Source organism: Silene latifolia, chromosome 5, assembly GCF_048544455.1.
Source record: "Silene latifolia isolate original U9 population chromosome 5, ASM4854445v1, whole genome shotgun sequence".
NCBI classification, from domain to species: Eukaryota; Viridiplantae; Streptophyta; class Magnoliopsida; order Caryophyllales; family Caryophyllaceae; genus Silene; species Silene latifolia.
In genome coordinates, this window is record NC_133530.1 from 69,281,092 (window position 1) to 69,303,148 (window position 22,057).

Consider the following 22,057-nt stretch of genomic DNA (forward strand, 5'->3'; position numbering starts at 1 on the left):
AAGTAAAGGTCGGATCCCAAGGGACGGGAATTGAGATGAGATTTCTATTGAAACTAGTGGTGTCTTAGGGGTGTCACAATTTGGGTTGATGTATAAGGTCACTAACTAAATAGCAATGAAAGTAAATAAGCAAGATGAAATAAAAGGGTTGTAAACAATTGATAAGCAAGCAATTATTGTTGTGATGGATTGAGTTGGGTTATATCTTACAATCCTAGGAAAGTTTGGGTCCCGGAGCCGAATCGATTAGATTGTACAACACCTACAAGTCGACTTAATCTTCCCTACTCAACAACATGCATGGTCTAATGAGACTCGAGTTGGTTTATGTCTTACAAGTCTCATTGAAAATATAGGTGATGGGTAAAAAATGCAAAGATTCATAGGCTCACATTTCATCAAACATAACATGTGCATGAGTTGAGATCAAAACAAGCAAGCAAATAAATCATGAAAGCATATTAATTTAAGCATGAATCATTCCCCATGTTGGTTTCCCCTAATTACCCATTAACCCTAGCTAGGTCACTACTCACTCATTATCATGTTGATCATGCTAGCAAGGTTGTCAATCATACCAACAAAAGGAAACATGATGAACAAATGAAAGTAATTAATAATAATTAAAAAGGGATTAAGAGAATTATACCTACTAATGATTCCAATAATAAAGCAAAGAATAAAAGAAGTACTTGATGCTTGATTGAGAGGTTGTTAATCTCCCAATAATAACCCAAATAATCTTCAATTACCCAAAATAAAGGATGAACAAAAGAGAGATTAAGGAAATAAAACTTGTATTAAAACTTGATTAATTGTTGATTACAAAACTAAAGAGGGATTTGATTGATATTAACTACTCTTAATAATTGATAAGAAGAACATGCTCTTCTAATTAGACTAATGGGGTATTTATAGTGGAAATTAGGTGGATGCATTAGGGTTAACTAAGGGCTAAACTAGTAATTACACTTTTTAGATTGAGCAGGGAGAAGCCGATATTTTTCGAACGAATGGCTTCTTTCTTTGTAGCTTGGAGAAGACGAAATTTACTGTCTTTGGAATCCGTGCGTATTGGAGTCGGGACGGGCGGATTCGAGCGGGGAAGACGGGCGTCTTGAGGGAATCCGGGCGGATTCGTGGGTGCTGTCCGGGCGTCTTTGAAGGAGGACGCACGGATTGTGCTTGTGGAGGACGGGCGGATTCAGGACAATCCGCTCGGATTGTAGCTCAGCATTATTTCTTCTTCTTTTCTTCCTTTTTCTCCATAAAATCCTTGGGGATTTCCTCGGGGATGCAAGGATCCTTTCTAGTCATTGCCCAACTACTATAATATGTACAAAGGCCTTCTAATCTTGTCTCTCCTTGATGCTTGGTCATTGGATTCAATCAATTTAGTCTCGTTTTGCCATGAAAATGCAAGATTCTTACTCCTTTCCTACCAAGGGATCAAAATCTCAAAGAATATGCAAAACAAAGAACTAAAGACAATAAATGATCCAAATATGCACTAAAAAGCATGGGAACAAGGCTAATTCGGGGGCTAAATATGCGCTAATTATGGTCACATCAAATATCCCCAAACCGAACCTTTTGCTCGTCCCGAGTAAAGAGGTGACAAGGACTAGGACCATTATTTAAACTATCCTAATAATATAGCCGATATGAGACAATTAGCGGGTCTCACTCCGCCCCTTCAACTCACAACAAGACAACCATGAGGTAGGATGCCTTCTTGCAAGGCAAGGTGGGTCTTGCCAAAATGGCGACACATCCAAACATTAAAGCACACAAAATCAAATAATGGATGCATCTACAAAAGGAATAGCCACTTCCTCATCAAGTGGCGGAGGCAACTAAAAGAGAACAAATTTAAGAGCATATAATCCTTCACAAATACTAGTTTAACAAATTACTAAGACTAAGAGGATGGCACTAAATCACCTCCAAATGGTGTTAAACTAGACTACTTTCGTCCTCAATTTCCAAATGCTTTCGTCAAGAGCGATCGGATGGTGGTGGAATGATGATCCCTATGATGCTAGTAGCATATGACATGACAAGTCTCGAATTCTCTACAAAAGTAAAGGTAATGGATCGTCCCAAGCTCGACAAAGTGGCTTGACAAAAAGGCTTTTTGGGAATGAAATGCTCAAATCGTTATAAACAAGGGTGGATATGACTAGTATTCAAAAATTGACCTCATTTAACTTTCACATTTCAAAAATTTAAGATGGGGTTTGTCCCTTCCGGGCTAGTGTCCTTTGCTTTCGCCAATCGCTTATTAGGCAACCGGTTAACCTCTAGACAATAGCTTTTCGGGGTGATAGTCACTCTGTCTCTGGGCGGTCGAATTCACAACCGTGTGGGGGCCCAATTCAATGGATCCCTCTCCAAAGCACATCGAAGTGGTACGCCTCCATCAGAACAACTAAATTTCTCAACATTTCATCATTTCATAACATTTGAGGTTTCCTTAGCAATAAATTACTTCCACATAACAAAATTTTCGAAATGAGCACTTCAAGCTTATTGATAGAAAGTATTTTTGGGTTGCCTTACCACAAGGTCAATCAAGGTCACCTAGACAAGTTAACAAAGTCCACATCGCATCACGGGGTTGGATAGGTGACTCACATGCAAACCCTTGACTAGGCTTTGGGTCATGGGTCAAAAGACACTAGTATGACACAATCTAGGGTGTTTTACAACCATTCTAGTAGGCAAAGTCTTAAGTTGAAAAAGTATTTGTAATGGCTTAGTTGCTCTTGTCAAAGTTCCCAATTACGCACTTTTCAAAACTTTTTATCTACATGCAACTATATTCCATGATGCAACTATTATATACATCCTAATGCATGTGATTCTATCAACTAATATGACATATAAACTAAATGCAAGTCCTAAGTTTACATTGTTATACCGCATCAATCAAAATAAAGCCACATAGTCATTAACATAAAGAGGAAAAAGGAGATTGGAAAGATCATACCATGCGGTCTTCATGATCCTCATGTCTCGGATGTGGCGTAGTCAATCAATGTGAACAAGGATAGAACAAACACAATATATATAACAATATATACATGACTACACTACAAAAGAAATAAACATGTTTTTGGGTTTTTCAATTTTCAAATTTTTATGGATTTTCGAAATTTTTCAATTTTTTTGGATTTTTGAATAAAAGTTAAGTTAGAATTCTTCATCCCCACACTAATATGGGCATTGTCCTCAATGGCCAAAATGATGGGAAATTACGCAAACATGATGCATGATTTCTACACTAAATGCAAACTACACTAATCTACACTACATGATGCATGGTTTTTGTTTATGACGGAGAGGATAATTTAGATTACCTCTCGTTGTGTATGCAATAACTTCCCCAAACCGATTTAGACACCATTGCTAATGTCCTAAGGCTGGGTGTAGTTCATGCACACACTATGCAATGCATGAAACTAATTTGTCATTTTGGATTTTGAAAGGTGGGAACAATAAAATGAGAACACCTCAATGGGGCCGAGGTGTTAGTCCTCTATGGTGCTAGGACTACTCCAACAATGATCAAGAAAAATAAATAAAACAAAGAGAGAAATAGACAAACCTCAAGAGGGTAGGAGCCTCTAAAGCTTGCTAATCTTCCATCATATCATCACTATCATCATCTTCCTCATTAGAATTGGATTCATCACCACTTTCTTCTTCACTTTGCTCATCATCCTCTTCTCCTTCTTCACTAGCTTCTTCATCAATGTTATCATCAACCTCTTCATTACCGACAACCTCATTATCACCCGGAACAACCCTAGATGCACTCGGAAAGAGGACTTCCCTATCCTCCCAACTAGGCAAAGGACATGATGGGTCAAGTAGTCCTTGCCTAGCTAAGTGTAGGAGGGGTGGATATTGGGCTAAGTAAGCATTTTTCCGATCCTCAAAGGCTTGCTTGTGCATTGCTTGCATGAGAAGAGTCAAATAATCATTTCTTGCTTCAACACCTTCCGGCTTGAACTCTTGGTACTCGAAAGGGTAGGGTGGTGTGACAATGGAAGAGGAGGGCATTTCAAGTTCACCCTTTTGTTGTCGGATAATGTACTCGGCCTCTTTTGAAAGGGGAAGTAGATAGTTGGTCCGGTGGACGCTTAATTGACAAATCTTCGAAGGCAAAGTGAAAGATCTAGCCTCACTAGTGAGCCATCCATACTTGGTGTCAAGAGGGTTATGGGCAACCCACTTGTACTTGTGTATCATAGTATGAATATCAATGAGATGACCACCCTCTTTCGCCTCATACTTGTTATCTTTGTTGAAGTTAGGATCAAAGTATTTAGCTAGGATAGTGACTAGGCCGCCATTCACAATAACGGTAGTGCCTTTCTTCCCACAATCAATGTTTAGCCATCTATCCACCAAAAGCCTTAGAGAGTTGAAAGGCTTGGTGTGTACCCTTCCAATGTTCAAAGCCGACTCAAGAAGAACAAAATCGAGTTTGGTGAAATGGTTGGTGTCTTTTCTTGCAATGATGGTGTTCCCTATGACCTTGTGCCATACTCTTATGCCCGGATGGTGGACTAAAAGAGCACGACTAGCATGAAAGTCTTTAAATTTCCTTCCGGAAATCGCCTCCCAAAGAGGGTCGGGGTCATATTTGCCAACATTCTTAAAATAACTCGGTGAATCACTAAGACCCAAAGCTTCACCCATTTCCTCAAAGGAGATGCGTCTACTAACATTAGCTAGACGAAACTCGATGGTCTCCATAGTCTCAACCTTGTTAACTTTCAAAGAACTCAAAAATTCTAAGGTAAGGGAGGGGTATGTCAATTCTTTTGATTCAAACAATTTCTCCAACCCCATGGCTTTAAAGAAGGCTCTAGTTTGCTCAAGGACACCCAATTTTTCTAAGGTATCTTCACAAATAAACTTGGTGGATAGAAATGATTTCCTAGCAAACTTGGCAAAAGTGTCCCTATGGGATTTGGAAATGAAAATTACCTCCGGATAATTTGAAAGTTGAGCAATTTCCGGAGTAGTAGATGTTGTTGCTTCCATGGGAGGTTGTTGTTGTTGCACTTCCAAGTTTGGGTTTGCTACCACCATAGCCAATGCTTTCTTTGCTTGAAGACTCTTTTGCCTTGATGAAAGTGTCTTTGCCTTTGGTGCCTTTGCCTTTGTTGCCTTTGTTGCTCCCTTAGTCCTTGCCATTGATGAATTAAACCAAGAAAAGAGTGAAAAATCTTCAATTTGTAGTGTACCCAAATCGATTTAAAGGTGAAAGGCTTTGCCTTTATGAATTCAAAAATTGACTCAAAGGTTGAAGATTTTGTGCTTGGTTTTGATTTTTGTTGAAAAAGGAGTGATTGATTTGTTGTTAAAAGGATGTTTTGGTTTGATTTTGGTGAATGTTGTTGAGGAATCTTGTTTTTGTAATGGAGAGGATGAGGGTTTTGGAGTTATGAGTAGTGTTATGAATGAAGAAATGAAGAAATGAAGAAATGAAGGTGGGAGGGGGTTTATAAAAACCCGAAAAATTTGAAATGCAGGGGCAAGACGGGCGGATTTTGCTCGGGACGGGCGGATTCTGCCTTTTCTGGGTTTGGAAAAACTCGCCTAAAGACGGGCGTCTTTCAGTGAAGACGCTCGGATTTGCAAACACGGGACGGGCGTCTTCTGCAGAAGACGGGCGGATTCCTTTACAGGGATTTTTCTTGTTTTCCTCAGCCAAGAAGACGGGCGTCTTCCCTTCAGGACGGGCGGATTTTTGAAGACGGGCGGATTTGAATTCAGGACGCCCGGATTTGCTTACAGTCAAAAATATTTCAAAAGTTCAGCTCAGAGGGACATGCGTCTTCTACCCAACACGCCCGGATTGCCTGAAGACGGGCGGATTCTCCTGAATCCACTCGGATTCGACCCCTTTGTACCCGGATTCAGTTCCATCCATGTACAATGCATATCCCTTGTCATTCTTCCATTCTTCTTCATATCTCGTGTTCTTCATTGTGGGGGCACTACTAAGGCATGGATAGCTTAGGCAATTGCTATCCCCACACTAAGCTAAAGCGCTACACATTAATTGAAATCATTAGTCCCTCCCTCACTTCTCTCAAACATGATAATTGTCTTGATCAAAGTATAAAAATCCAAAAATAACAAAAATGCAATATAAGAATTGAAATGCAAGTTAGGGAGTTAGAAATATTTACAAATGGTGGTTTAGGGAGGACTCCACCAAACTCTCATTCTTGATGAGATGTCAAGGGGGCATGTCCAAGGTGTTGTTGATGTTGCTCAACACCTTGAAGAAATAATCAAAAGCTTGTTCATTATCGTGATAAAGGTCTTCAATAGACCTTGGCCCTTGTTGTCAGTCTTGATCGATGGCATTACCAATGTAAGGATTAAAAATCCCTTCAAATTCGTCGTCCCAAAGACCACAAACTTCATTAAGTTGATCATTAAAAATCTCTTGATTTGATGGAGACAATTCTCCCAATTTCTTTTCTTGGCCAATGAGGCCATCCTCTTCTTCTTTGCTTGACTTTGATGAGCTTTGCAAGCTCTCCTTGTCACAATTCACTTGCTCTTTGAATGGAGCATCTTCAATTTTCTTCTTCCATTGGAGTTCCGACTTCTTCCTTTCATCCTTCCGACTATAATGATCGATCATAAAACACGGTTCATGTAAACGAGGAGCTGTCATAGTCTTGTCAAGATTAAAAGTTATACTCTCATCTCCCACCTCTAGAATGAGCTCTCCATGTTTTACATCAATCACCGCACCCGCGGTGTGTAAGAAGGGTCTTCCTAGAATGATTGGAATGTTGGAATCTTCCTCCATATCAACAATGACAAAGTCCACCGGGATGAAAAACTTCCCAATTCGTACGGGAACATCTTCCCATATCCCTAATGGTGTCTTCGTCGATCTATCGGCCATTTGGAGTGTGATATTGGTGCATTTAAGCTCTCCCATCCCCAACCTTTTACTCACCGAGTACGGCATAACACTCACACTAGCCCCTAGATCACATAAGGCTTTGTTGATCGTGGTGTCGCCAATGGTACACGGTATTGAGAAGCTTCCCGGATCCTTTAGTTTTGGAGGTGAACTCCCTTGAAGTATTGCACTACTCACCTTAGTGAAGGCGATAGTCTCAAGTTTCCGGATCGACTTCTTCTTTGTGAGGATGTCTTTCATGTATTTCGCATAGGCCGGCACGTGATTGATTAATTCTGTGAAAGGAATCGAGACTTCCAAATTCTTCACAATTTCCATAAACTTTCCAAGTTGGTCATCAAATTTGGGCTTGGCTTGACGACTTGGAAAAGGAAGTCTAATCACAATGGGCTCCTTCTCCTTGACTTTGTCTTCATTTTTCTTTGAAATCTCTTCTTTTGATGATTCTCCATCCTTGGAGTTTTGCACAATTTCTTCCTTATCACTAGCTTCCACAACTTCATCCTCAACTTGCTTCTTCGGTGCTTCGTACCTTGTACCACTTCTCAAGTGAATTGCACTAACCGTTTCATGTCTTGGGGGATTACCTTGAGGTGGTAATTGCCCTTTTTGTCTTTGTGAGCTTGAAGATGCTAGTTGAGTCAATTGGGTTTCCAACATCTTGGTGTGAGCTAGAATGTTGTTGATGGTGGTTTCCTTTGCTTGACTATCTTTTTGCATTTGAGTGAAAAACTCTTGTTGATTCTTTTGCATTTGGAGGACCGCTTTTTGAACATCAAAACCTTGGTCATTTTGGTGATTGTATGGATTTTGATTTTGGTAACCTTGGTTTTGGTTGTAAAAGGGTCTTTGATTTTGGTTTCTCATGGGAGGTGGGGTGTATGTTGTTTGAGGATTTTGAACATTTTGGCTTTTGTATGAGAGATTTGGATGGAATTTGGTGTTTTCATTGTAATAGTTGGAATAAGGGGTACCACTCTTGTATGCTTGGAAAGCATTCACTTGTTCATTTGTTCCCCTACATTCACTTTGGTCATGTCCCAAAGTTCCACAATTCTCACATATCCCACTTGGGATTGATGAAGATTCCGTCATGGCATTAACATGATGCTTTGGTGATTTTGAGGCTTCTTCAAGTCTAGCCATAGCTTTTTCAAACTTCAAATTGATTGTGTCAATGTGAGCACTAAGTTGAGCACCCAATTGAGTAACGGAGTCCACTTCATGCTTTCCTCCTCTAGTAGCCTTGCGAGGTCTACTATATTGTGAGTTATGGACCGCCATTTCCTCAATTTTGTTCCATGTTTGATTGTCATCAACTTCGGTGAACATTCCATTTGATCCCATGTTGAGAATGTTCCTTGAATCTTCATATAGACCGTTCTAAAATTGTTATACCAAGAACCACTCGCTAAGTCCATGGTGACGACATGAGCGACAAATTCCCTTGAACCGCTCCCAAGCTTCATACAAAGATTCTTCATCCCTTTGCTTAAAACCCGTAATTTGAGCTCTTAGCATGTTAGTCTTTTCCGGTGGGTAGAATTTTTTGTTGAAAGCTAGAGCCAACTTCTTCCAAGAATCAATTCCGAGAGTGGCCTTATCAAGGCCCTTCAACCATTGTTTCGCGGTGCCAATTAGAGAAAAAGGAAATAAGACCCATCGAATTTGGTCCTGAGTTACACCGGTTTGAGAAATCGCATCACAATAGTCACAAAAGGTTTCCATATAGGAATGAGGGTCTTCACTAGGCATCCCCCCAAATTGGCTCCTTTCGACTAATTGGATAAAGGCGGATTCGGCAATAAAATTTCCGGTCAAATATTGTGGTGTGGGAGTACCATTGGGTAGGTTCTCCTCGGTGGGTACGGAATGAGATGAAAACTTAGGCATTGTGGTTTGATTTTGTGTGGTATTTTGTGTTGGGTTCTCCTCACCTTCTCTTGCAAAAGGGTTGATGAACTCAATAGTTGGTTGAATATCTACAACCTCACTAATACCTCTCAAATTCCTCCTAGCAAGTCTTCTATTGGTTGTCAAAGTTCTTTCAATTTCACGATCAAAAGGTAACAAATCACCTTGTGACCTTCTAGACATGCAAAATATCAAACAACTCGAAAACAATTAGAACAAACCTTGAGGAGTTTTACTTCCCCAAGGCAAAGAAAGACACAACTAATAACAATGTAAGAAAATCTAAATCAAGTTAACACCTTCCCAGGCAACGGCGCCATTTTTTATCGGATTCCGTTTCGTGTTCACAATTGAATAGATGTTGTCGTTGGGTCACGTCCGAATCAAAACACAATTTATAGCTTCACAAACAACTCTACAATTAGTAAAGAGGCAAGTAAAGGTCGGATCCCAAGGGACGGGAATTGAGATGAGATTTCTATTGAAACTAGTGGTGTCTTAGGGGTGTCACAATTTGGGTTGATGTAGAAGGTCACTAACTAAATAGCAATGAAAGTAAATAAGCAAGATGAAATAAAAGGGTTGTAAACAATTGATAAAAAGCACTAGGGTGTCATGGGGTCATAGGGGAATCATGGGAATTGATCATACAAACATGTTCTCAAATTATAAGCAAGCAATTATTGTTGTGATGGATTGAGTTGGGTTATATCTTACAATCCTAGGAAAGTTTGGGTCCCGGAGCCGAATCGATTAGATTGTACAACACCTACAAGTCGACTTAATCTTCCCTACTCAACAACATGCATGGTCTAATGAGACTCGAGTTGGTTTATGTCTTACAAGTCTGATTGAAAAGATAAGTGATGGTAAAAAATGCAAGGATTCATAGGCTCACATTTCATCAAACATAACATGTGCATGAGTTGAGATCAAAACAAGCAAGCAAATAAATCATGAAAGCATATTAATTTAAGCATGAATCATTCCCCATGTTGGTTTCCCCTAATTACCCATTAACCCTAGCTAGGTCACTACTCACTCATTATCATGTTGATCATGCTAGCAAGGTTGTCAATCATACCAACAAAAGGAAACATGATGAACAAATGAAAGTAATTAACAATAATTAAAAAGAGATTAAGAGAATTATACCTACTAATGATTCCAATAATAAAGCAAAGAATAAAAGAAGTACTTGATGCTTGATTGAGAGGTTGTCAATCTCCCAATAATAACCCAAATAATCTTCAATTACCCAAAATAAAGGATGAACAAAAGAGAGATTAAGGAAATAAAACTTGTATTAAAACTTGATTAATTGTTGATTACAAAACTAAAGAGGGATTTGATTGATATTAACGACTCTTAATAATTGATAAGAAGAACATGCTCTTCTAATTAGACTAATGGGGTATTTATAGTGGAAATTAGATGGATGCATTAGGGTTAACTAAGGGCTAAACTAGTAATTACACTTTTTAGATTGAGCAGGGAGAAGCCGGTATTTTTCGAAGGAAGGGCTTCTTTCTTTGTAGCTTGGAGAAGACGAAATTTCGCTGTACTGGAATCCGTGCGTATTGGAGTCGGGACGGGCGGATTCAGGCAGGGGAAGACGGGCGTCTTCAGGGGAATCCGGGCGGATTCTGTGGCTGCTGTCCGGGCGTCTTTGAAGGAAGACGCACGGATTGTGCTTGTGGAGGACGGGCGGATTCAGGACAATCCGCTCGGATTGTAGCTCAGCATTATTTCTTCTTCTTTTCTTCCCTTTTCTCCATAAAATCCTTGGGTATTTCCTCGGGGATGCAAGGATCCTTTCTCGTCATTACCCAACTACTATAATATGTACAAAGGCCTTCTAATCTTGTCTATCCTTGATGCTTGGTCATTGGATTCAATCAATTTAGTCTCGTTTTGCCATGAAAATGCAAGATTCTTACTCCTTTCCTACCAAGGGATCAAAATCTCAAAGAATATGCAAAACAAAGAACTAAAGACAATAAATGACCCAAATATGCACTAAAAAGCATGGGAACAAGGCTAATTCGGGGGCTAAATATGCGCTAATTATGGTCACATCAGTTAGATGCTCGGAAGACCAACCCAAACCTTGTTTACACTGGATCAACTCGTCTTCTATAGGTATGTCTTTTCCGCTGTTCTCTTTTTTTTGGAGCGTTTTTTTTTGTTTTTTTTTCTCTTTTTTCCGTTCCTCTTTCTTTTTTTCTTTTTTTTCCTTTTTTCTCTTTTTTTTCTCTTTTTTTTGCTCACCTCCTTTCTTTTCAGTGGGTTTGACATCATTTCCTGTAGTCTAATTCATTTTCTCGGCCCTTTTTCACATATTTGGCTATGTGAGAGACTCGAGTTGGTTGATCCACCGAAGGCTCCGGATACATATGAGGTGAGAAGCTTCACTTCTCGTCACCGTCAGTTTGCTAGAGGGAAGAAGGAGCCTTTCTGGCGACAGCGGCTTTTTGTCAATGCTGGGTTACATGTTAGATGGGCCTTACCTTGGCTCCGCCTTACTGCAGTTCTGGTTTGTCTGAAACTGATAGAACCAGACATCTCACTCTTTTGGGCTTTTAATGGTCCACCCATATCTACCCGAATCGTGTTATTCGACAGGTCAGTCGTCAGCAACGAATTCCTACCATTAAGCCTGTTGGCGGCCAAGTTAAGGAAGTGACTCTTGCAAGGTGCAACGCATGGTTGGAGTCTTGGACTCGGAAGACTATTTGGCATATTTCTGAGTCGTTTGCCTCTATTTAGGTGTCACCTTCTTATTTGCAGTGGACTATTGAGCCTTCTTTCAAGGCCCAAAGGGAACTTTACAAGGATGAAGCTATTGACTACAAATACCACAGGGAAGGAGAGAAGAACCGAGAATTCTTTACTGGGACGACCCCGATTTTATTTAGGTCCGAAACAGAGACTGAGTCGACTCCTAGGACTGACTCTTTGGTTTCAGATGTGTGGAAGAGGTTAGGTTCAAGGAGTGAAAGTCGGTTGACACTTGTAGAAAGACTTAGTCCTCGACCTGGTGTGAAAGACAAATTGGGCCCTCGTGAAGAATTGTTGATTCCTCCGAAGAAAAGAGCCCGAGTGATGATGGGTGAGACTTCGTCTCGTCGTGATGGGGCATGCGGCCCGAATGAGGGTATTAAAGAGTGGTCTTCGACATTACTATTTACAATTACTATTACTGTTTGTGTGCTTTCCTTTTTAGTTATGTGTGACGGACTTTACCCAGAATAAAACATTGTAACGGGCTTCGCCCAGAATTTAGAATAAATAAAAACTTATTATTTATTAGAAATCCCCAGTTTTCTGCATCAAAAATTTCATTTTTGTTTTTTCGGTTGTAATCTTAAATAAGAGTTGCCTACGTATCTGCTTTGCAACAAAATCAAACCGAGTCCATAGTTCTCACATAAAAGATTTCATGCGGTGTGGACAAACAACTCACAACTTATTCTAAAAACATTTGCAACTTAAAAATTATTTCATAACATTTGAGAATGAGGCCATCAAGGATAGTATTTCTTCAGCTGGTCCAAATTCGTAGGATTTGTGAAGTCATTCTCATCCAAATCTGTCAAGTGAACAGTGCCTCCTGACAAAATCTTTTTTACCAAATAAGGGCCTGCCCAATTTGGTTTAAGCTTACCTCTCGGGTCGATAGGTAACAAAGCTTTAACCGACTTAAGAACCAGATCACCCTCACTAATTCCCCTCGGTTTCAACTTTTTGTTGAAAGCACTCTCTATCCTTTTCTGGTAGAGTTGGACATGATACAATGCGTTTAAACGCCGCTCGTCGAGCATGACTAGTGAATCATATCTTACTTGAATCCAATTTGCTTCAAGAACCTGGCTTTCCAGTAGGATCCTTAGGGATGGTATTTCTAGCTCAACTGGATGAACCGCTTCTATTCCATATACTAAGTAATACGGGGTTGTATCCGTTGCTGTTCTAATTGAAGTTCTATACCCCCACAATGTGAAGGGTATCTTCTCAGGCCACTCCTTATAATTGTCAGGCATTTTCTCTAAGATGGCCGTGATTATTTTATTAGCAGCCTCTACCGTACCATTTGTATGTGGTTGGTATGGTGATGACTTGTGATGTTTGATTTTATACTTTTCAAGTATAACTGCAGCTCAGCTTGAAAATGGGTTTCATGATCGCTGATGAACTCATGTGGTACTCCGTACGGGAAATGATGTCTTTCTGAATGAACTGTGCTACTTGCTTTGCTGTTAGCACTTTGTAAGACATAGCCTCTACCCACTTCGTGAAGTAGTCAATTACAACAAAGATAAAGCAGTGCCCTTCAGTTCCTGATGGGTTTACTTTTACAATTATGTCGATTCCCCAGGTTGAAAATGGCCAAGTCATGGTGTATAACATAGAAGGTGCCACATGCTGCACATTTGCGAATATCTGACAATTGTGACAATGCCTGACATACTTGCACCAATATGTTTCCATCGTTGTCCAATAATAACCAAGCCTTATGATCTTATGAACCAACATATGGGCATTCATGTGTGGCTCACATTCACCGTCGTGGACTTCCTCCATAACCTTTTTAGTTGTCGGTTTATTGATGCATCGCAACAAACACCTTGAGCCGTCTTCTTATATAATTGCCCATAATCGGTCTTGATAAATTAGGAAGATAACATTCGCAGAGTGCGCTTCCCACACGTGTCAAGGTCGGGAGGATACTCTTCTGTTTCCTTGAATTTCAAAATGGTTGTGTACCAGGGTTCGGTTTCACCTTCCTCGGCATTATCGATTACATTAACATAAGCAGGTGACGATCTTCGTTCGACACGTATTGGCATACTGTCTATGTGGTCGGGAATGTTGATCAGGGCAGCTAGCTTGGACAACGCATCTGCAAACTGATTTTCCTCTCTCGGGAGGTGAACATATCGAATATCCTCGAAGTACTTTTCCAATTCTTCAGTTCTGGTTTGATATAGGGGCCAACTTTGACTCTTAATTTTCCATGACCCACCCACTTTATTGATCACAAGGGACGAGTCTCCATGTACTAACAACTTCTCCACACCCAAGTCAAGAGCACTACGTAAACTAAGCAAACATGCTTCATATTCAGCGGCGTTGTTCGTGACATTGAAATCCAGTTTGATGGACACACGCACGTGTTCACCTGTTGGCGAGATAAGAATAATGCCCACTCCATATCCTATATAGTTCGATGCTCCATCGAAATACAAATCCCATACGTAATTCTCGACATGAACCACGTCTTCGATTGTATTGTCGGCGAGGAAATCGGCAACCGCCCTTCCCTTGATCACTTTCAAAGGTACATATTTGAGATTGAACTCTGACAACATGAGGGTCCATCTCAACATTCTTCCATTTAGAACTAGTTTTTCAAATAAGTACTTGATCGGATCCATTTTGGAGTAGACACCCACACTGTAGCTAAGCATGTAATGTCTTAATTTTTTCGTTGCCTAGACTAGGGCCAAACACGTCATTTCAAGAGGTGTATTCTTTAATTCATAGTCTAAGAAATTTTTACTAATGTAGTAAATAGCTTTTTCGTCTTTATCAACTATTTGGGCTAACATAGCCCCCATTGCTGTATCCGTAACAGTTAGATATAGTAATAACAGCAGCCCGGCTATTGGTAGGCTTAAAACTGGTGGAGAATATAACACTTCCTTTACTTTATCGAACGCGGCCTGACACTGGTCATCCCACATAACATGTTCCCCAACCTTTAGTTTCTTAGAGATCGGCTCACAAATCATCGTCAACTTTGCGACGAAACGGCTTATGTATTGAACTCTTCCCAGGAAACCTTGAATTTCTTTCTCGGTTTCGGGATAGGACATTTCCATAATGCCTTTTATCTTTGATGGGTCTACTTTGATGCCACGGTGTCTAACGATATGACCCATCGGTTTGCCAGAGGTGACCTCGAAAGCACACTTCTGCGAATTCAGTCTCATGTTGTATTTTCGCAATCTTCCAAAGAATTTTCGTAGTGCCCCAAGATGGCCTCTACATTCCTTTTACTTTTCTATCATGTCATCGACATAAACTTCAACTTCTTTGTGCATCGTGTCATGTAGCAATGTCGTTGCCATTCACTGTGTAATAATAGGTTCCTCATTGTGACGTAAATGGTATCTTATACATATCTTCCTCGGCCATCTTAATCTGATTGTAACCGGCATATCCATCCATGAAAGATAGTAATGCATGATTTGCGATATTGTCAATAAAGATATCGATGTGAGGTAATGGAAAGTCGTCCTTTCGACTAGCTTTATTCAGATCCCAAAAGTCCACGCGAACCATACCATCTTTTTTTGGTACTGGCATTACATTGGTGACTTAATCCGAATACTCTGACACCTTGATGAACCTGGCTTTAAGCTATTTATCATTTTCTTCCTTAACCTTTAAAGACCACACCGAACGCATTCTGCGTAGCTTCTACTTTACTGGTTTGAACCCTGGTTTGATTGGGATCATGTGCTCTGCAATTTCCCTATCAATTCCCGGCATGTCTTTGTAAGACCATGTAAAAACATCTTTGAACTCAATCAGCTGGTCACTGAACCCTTATCTCTCTACGGGATCTAAGGTAGTTCATATCTTTAGCTCATATGGTTCTAAGGTGGTTCCCATATTGATAGTTTCGGTATCTTCGATCACCGAGTTTCTTTGGTCATATTATTCTAACCCTCTAACCAATTGTGGAGGTGGTTTTACCTCCTCTTCTTCTTCTACAGCCTGTTCGCCTTCGACTTCATTCTCAATGTCACTACTAAAACAATTATTTTCAAAAATTGAATTGCACTGTAAATAAAATAAGTCATAAGCAAACTGGTTCATCTTATTATTAATTTGAAACTGCACGAAATGCCTAACATTTGAGCCAACTGATCAGAGGATAGTAGTGAGACAACGGAGGCACTCGAGACAGGCCCCGAGATACCAGAATTAGAAAGGGGTGCATTGAAAGGAAAGACTTAGGAAGGGGTGGCTTCGACACCTGACCTTAGACTCAAACTTAGGACTCTTATCATACTCGGACTCAGAGTCAGACTCAGACTCGTCACCATCATCCAGCTTAAACATTTCTCCTTCTCCTGTAGTCAACTTGAATAGGAGTCCCCTATTATCGGTCAATTTAACAGTTTTTCGCCATTCAGAGATAGTCCTCTTAGGATCTACATCAGTGATGAGGGTAGATGGATCGAACCTGTCACTTTGAAGGATCATGTTAACCAAGCCTTCGCTCGGTGTTACCCTATTTATTTCTTCTCCGAAAAGGAGACCCAATGCCCTCCCATCTTCGATAGGGGTCGAATCGTTCCTTTCTGGTACTACGGCTAGCACGTCTTCGGGGATGTAGTAATAGTGTTGGAATATTTCAATTCCAGGAACTATCATTTTATTCTTCTAGTCGTAAACGGGTTCAGAAAAGTCCAAACATGTTCATTTTCTCTGACCCTCGTGATATACCCATTTAGCATCAATCGGTATGGCTCCATCTCGATTTCTCGACCTTCTACCAATTTATTCTTACTTGTCTAAAGATCTTTTTCAACGGGCCCGTATCCAAGCCCAAATGTTGTTCCTTTTGGGACTGTTGGTTTTAGCACAAACGTGTCCTCCCTTCGGAGGTACATAGAAAAACCGAAGCACTTCCCCGTTTTGAGGATTGTCTCACAAACGTGACTTCCCGTGTATAGGTCCATGTTTCCTAACTCGGGGTTAGATTCGATCTTATAACTTCAAAACCACAAGTATCATTAGCGGTTTCGAGACTTATTTCGGAGGTGACATCCCCTCCGGCTACCACGATAGGTGTGGCATCAATGGTGATGGTTCCATCTTTGAGAGGGATCTTGATCGTTCAGTGTAGGGTGGAGGACACGGCCCTTATTGCATGAATCCACGGCCATCCCAATAACAGATTCATGGATGAGGCTACATCGATAATTTGGAAACCCACCTTCCTTTTAATGGATCATGTCTGAATTACCAAGCTGATGATTCTGGATACCCGACGAATCGTCCCGTCAAATGCTCGAACAATTTGGGTAGTTGAAGTGAAATCTTTTTTGTCCAGGCCAACACGTGGGCAGTTCTTAATGGTAGGACATTGACAGCTGACCCGTCATCGACAAGGGTCATTAGGATATGTTTTGGGAGGCATAACACTACAATATACATGGCCAAACAGTGCTTTGGCCCAAATGGAGGTAAGTCTCATTTGAAAAGGTCACGACATTAGTGAGTCGTGGTTAACTTTGGGCGACGTAGGTGACCATATCATCTGGAGTAGTACTTGGGGATACAGTTATGTTCATTAGTGCTTGCAGCAAGGCTTGACGGTGTTCAAATGAGCTTAAGATTAGTTACCAAATAGAGACATCGGCCTTAGACTTTTGGAGCTGCTTAATGGGGGAAGCCTCTGAGGTCGACCCTTCACTAAGTGCCTTGACTAAAGTAGGTTCTTTTGAGGATCCCTTATATGGAACATGCTTGGTAATAAAAGTGTGGCTTGCCTTCTCAACTTGGTAGAGGCGCCCAGATCGAGTCAAATGATTAGACTCAAGGACATCCTTCCTTAGTTTCAAGATTTCATCTTGGGTTCATGGGACAATCGCTCCTTCGGTAAGGTAGATATCATCTTCATTATCGTCCCAATTCCATGGATTTCATTCCCACTCCGGAGAATGTATTATGTGTATTCGATACTGAAATCCCCAAATCTTCATTCTTCGGGCTCAGAAGGTACTTTGAACAATCAATGAACTTCTTCCTTACAAAAAAAACCCTTTAGGCGAGAAACGGGCCGGATCAAACGGGTCATATCAATATTGTTTTCGACAAATACAGAATTCGTGTGATCACCAAATGGGTTAGTCACGTTGCTGGGTTTGACCGACGGGATTAGAAGTGTTCCACTCTCGATCATATCTTGTATTTCATGTTTGGGACGGAAACAGATTTCCGTGTCATGCCCCTTGTCTTGATGGTATGCACAGTATGCGTCAGGCTTGTACCATTTATTTCGTTGTTCCAATGGTGGTTCAGGAGTTGGGCCAATGGGGTTTGATTTCCCTTGGGCCATGAGTCTTTCTAAGGCCTATGTGTAGGTACACCCTATGTCAGTAAATGCTCTTGGACTAGAGCGTTGAGGTCTTTTGGAAGTTTCTCCCGTAAGGCTAATAGCTTGAATGTGGTTGGCACTATCATGTGCCTTTGATTTAGAGGAAGAGGCCCCAGTATACCCCTTCGGTTTCTCCATCTCAGCTAGGACATCTTCGATTTTCCTCCCACATCTTGTCAATTCTTTGAAAGGGCTAAAGTTTTGATACTTCAGTACATCACGGTAGACGGGTCGGAGATTCTTCACAAATTTATCTACCATTTCTGTTTCTTCGGGTTTCTTGGCTATCTTCACGCTCTCTGCGCGCCATCGGGCCATGAAATCAGTGAACCCTTCCTTTTCATTTTAAGTCATAACTTCCCGAGTCCTCATAGTGGTTTGGATCTCTGCGTTATTAGCATAATGTTTGCAAAACTCTACGGTGATGTCCTCAAACGTAGGGTAGTTTTTTTAATTCAAGGTTATAAAACCAGGCCCTTGGGTGTTCCCCCAAAGACTGAGCAAAGATGGCAGAGAGCATACTTGCAGGTACACCTTTTAGGGCAAGGTGTTCTTTGTAGGACTGAATATGTTTGAGAGGGTCCTCCGTTCCTTTAAACTTTGGGATGTCAGTCAGCACAAAGTTCTCAGGGAGTTCATCTTGGACTGGAGCATAGGTCCTAGAGTTCTCATAATGGATGTTCTCCCCCTGAGAGAGCTTTAGTTGATCTTCAATAAGTTTGAATCGTTTTTCCAATTCAGTCATCTCTGGTGGGGTAGGCCCAATGTTTTCCTCATTGATCTTAACCTTAATGGCTCCCAATCGAGTCATCATCAACTCCAAAGTCTCACCCAGCTTAGTGACGTCGGCTTCCATTGCTTTCTATCGGGTTTGAGGTGGCCTTTCTACAAGAAAAACTCTAAACCAATCAATACTCGAATCAAAATCCCCTACACAAATAAGGACTCGACTCACAGACTTGACTTTTGACTCAAACTTGACTCAAAGACAAAACTAGACCCAGGAAATGAGCTAAATGGCTCACTTGTAAAGGGTCACATGGGAGAGGGGTCTAGACCTAACAAGGGCTATGACTCGACTCAACTAACTTCTTGACTTAGACTTGACATCGACTCGGTGTGACTAACCCGTGATTGAACCAAACATGGTTCATGAGTTCATCATAACATCTCTAGTGTCCTAATAAGGATGTTTTGTGGTTTGACTTTGACCAAATGGTCGACATACTTGACATGGACCCAAGAGGTGGCTTGGGCAACCCACTAGGATCGTGTATTGGCTAGACACACGGTTCACTTGAACCTACGACACAACCAAACTTGACTCGAAACATATTCTATGCTCGAGAACGGTTCGGTGGGAAAAACATTTGGGAATCGATTTGAAAATGGATGATTTGAAAATGAGATTTTAATTGGCCAGCATGCCGGCTATAAAAAGCTCATTTTGTTCGAAAAAACTACATCTATTTCGGCAGCATTCCGAGTTTGAAAACATGCTTAATTTGAAGACGATTTTCGAAAAAAACGGTTTTAACAAAAACAGTTGAGATTTTTGAAAGAAACATGGAGGATGATCACGTAGCACATAAGTATTCGCATATTAAACGTGTATAAACCTAGGCTCTTCTAAGTCTCGGTCAGTCCTCTAATTGGGTCTATGCCAATGTTCCACCTTATCAAAGAAAGTCAAATCTCCCATAAGCACAAGTGTGCAATATGGTAAGAGCAAGTACTTAAAGATCTCGGCGGTACAATCTTGATATTTAAATCGGCATAGTGAACGTCACCTCCTAACCATTGAAATCGACCCAATGGGTGAGGTGGTCCTCCTAATGTCTCAAATGGGTGATGCATGTATGCAAAACGAATCATAGTGTTAGTCCTATTAGCCATCATTTTCCTTTTCAAGTTACAACTCCCCAGCGGAGTCGCCAAAATGTGGATATGGGAAAATGGAGGTATTATCCACGGGGTTGAAAATCGTCTTGGAGTTGCCATCAAATTTAAGGAAATTTGGGAACCATTTTTGAAAATGCGATTTGAGTTTGTTGTTGAACGTACGTGATGGAAAGTTTGTTAATAAAACACCCACTCCCGCCCGTTGCAATAATGGCCTCTACTTGGGACTATGATGGCTAATCGGATAAGACTACAATCGTTACATAAGAGTGCAAAATATCATTTTGATCCTAACATGTGAGCTTGGTTTCTAATCGTTTAATGCATCTAATCTACTTTGTCCAAGTAATTTAGCATGTGAGGTTGATTTGGACTATGCTAATAAGCATTCGCAAATATGGCTTAGGGAAAGGGAAGCAATTGGGGCACTACCTATTACAACCCAGACGATTCTCGTCGACTCGATGTGCAAACAGTTGAATTAAAGATATAAATCGATCTAAATACAATTGCTAAACATGACACACGGCATACGACACGAACTAGCCTACTTAGGCATCTTGAAATATGTGCCATATGGTGAGGCCATGGCTCACATGGACTTCGTGAAGTGTTAGGAACGATAAACACCTAAGAGGGGGAGGGGTCGAATTAGGTGTACCTTTTAAAAATTTTATCCTTAATTTAGTTAATTGATTAACTTAAGTAAAGAATATTGAAGTACAAGACTTGAGAAACTTAATTGAATGTAAGTTCACAAGAAGGTACAGCAGTTTTATGTCACAGTATAGGTGACTGTGACACAGAACTTGATTAGGTACAAGTGAGAAATAGCAAAGTGAAAGAACGTAAAAGTAAATGAACAAACAAACGACTTTTTAAAAAATTGGTTCAGCCTCTACTCCGAGGCCTACGTCCAACCATTATTTTAATGCTTGTTTATAAATTTACTCAAACTTACTAAACCCCTTACAATGAAAATAACTCGCCAACCTACTCCGGTTGCACTCAAACTTAAAGCTATTCCGCTTCAAGAGTTTATGGGTTCTATCTCAAGGTGTTACAGAATCTTGAATCTCAAGAGTTCACTAAATCAACATGGAGATCACAATTAAGATCTAACACGAGAATCATGGAACAAACTCATTATGTCATAGTACAGCGAACTGATAGTTGGAGGTTTTACAGCTTTTTCGATGAAGACTTTAAAAATCTGAAAAACGTTTTGCAAACACTTGAAGAACAAAGCTTTAAATGCACAAATGATTTGCAATGTTTTACAATAAATGCTTCGGAAAGTCTTAAAAAATAAATGAGACTAAGACACTCTATTTATAGTGGATTTGATCTCAAGTAAGTACAACTTAGGAAAATGAAATCCAATATAAAAATAGTAGCTTTGAGTGATGGTAAGTGTTAGACTATAGGCTTGGGGCTTAAGTTATTGAAGAAATCAGAAAACTTAAGCTAATACACTTAACATGTGACCTTTTACAAAAATGGCAAAAAACTTTTCTAGCTTTAAAAGTTTGACAAGTCCAACTTACCATTTATGTAAAAGGTGTTTGCACAAATCTAGAGGTTTATTCAAGTGGATTTGTGACTCAAAAATTTCAGATTATTTTCAAGCTTTTGAAGTTTCAAATGTTTAAGTTTTGAAATTTGCAAAGTTTTAACACTTAAAACATTTTGTTGAAAACGTCCTCCATACGGTAGTATCAGAAACCACAGTACAACGTACTGTTGCATGGTTTTGCCATAACTTGATTTGAATAAGAATGTTACACTTACTCTTACATTTTTTGACTAAGGCTAGGATAATATCATTGTCTTGACTTTCTTGATTATCTTGATCATCTTGAATCATCGTTGAAAGTCCATTTGATTGCTTCAATCACTAATCATTTTCAACTAAAAGCAAACAATCAAATAACAAGGGGACTTGGCATCATCAACTCAAAGTGTTCTAACAAATTCCCCGTTTGATGATGACAAGTCCAAACATGTGTGATATTCCCCCTTAGCCCATGGTTAGTCGGTCTTTGGTCATTTCAACATATGCATAATTTATAAACATGATCAAGGTATTCGAAGGG

General features: G+C 40.2%; 2 protein-coding genes and 1 non-coding gene across 3 annotated transcripts; 1 reads left to right on the forward strand and 2 right to left on the reverse strand.

The window, feature by feature from the left end:
* The first annotated feature begins 8,381 nt into the window (after positions 1–8,381).
* On the forward strand, positions 8,382–8,488 carry LOC141658059 (small nucleolar RNA R71). Its single transcript, XR_012548969.1, has one exon. It is a non-coding gene; the product is annotated as a small nucleolar RNA R71 (small nucleolar RNA).
* A 3,920-nt stretch (positions 8,489–12,408) lies between these two features.
* LOC141655494 (uncharacterized) lies at positions 12,409–12,924 on the reverse strand. The gene has a single exon (XM_074462571.1). The coding sequence runs from the start codon at positions 12,922–12,924 to the stop codon at positions 12,409–12,411; it is 516 nt and encodes a 171-aa protein (XP_074318672.1).
* A 630-nt stretch (positions 12,925–13,554) lies between these two features.
* Positions 13,555–14,877, reverse strand: LOC141655495 (uncharacterized). Its single transcript, XM_074462572.1, has 2 exons — positions 14,394–14,877; positions 13,555–14,213 (listed from the first exon to the last, which is right to left on the reverse strand). Exons 1-2 carry the CDS (start codon positions 14,875–14,877, stop codon positions 13,555–13,557), a joined length of 1,143 nt encoding a protein of 380 aa, XP_074318673.1.
* Between the last annotated feature and the right edge of the window lie 7,180 nt (positions 14,878–22,057).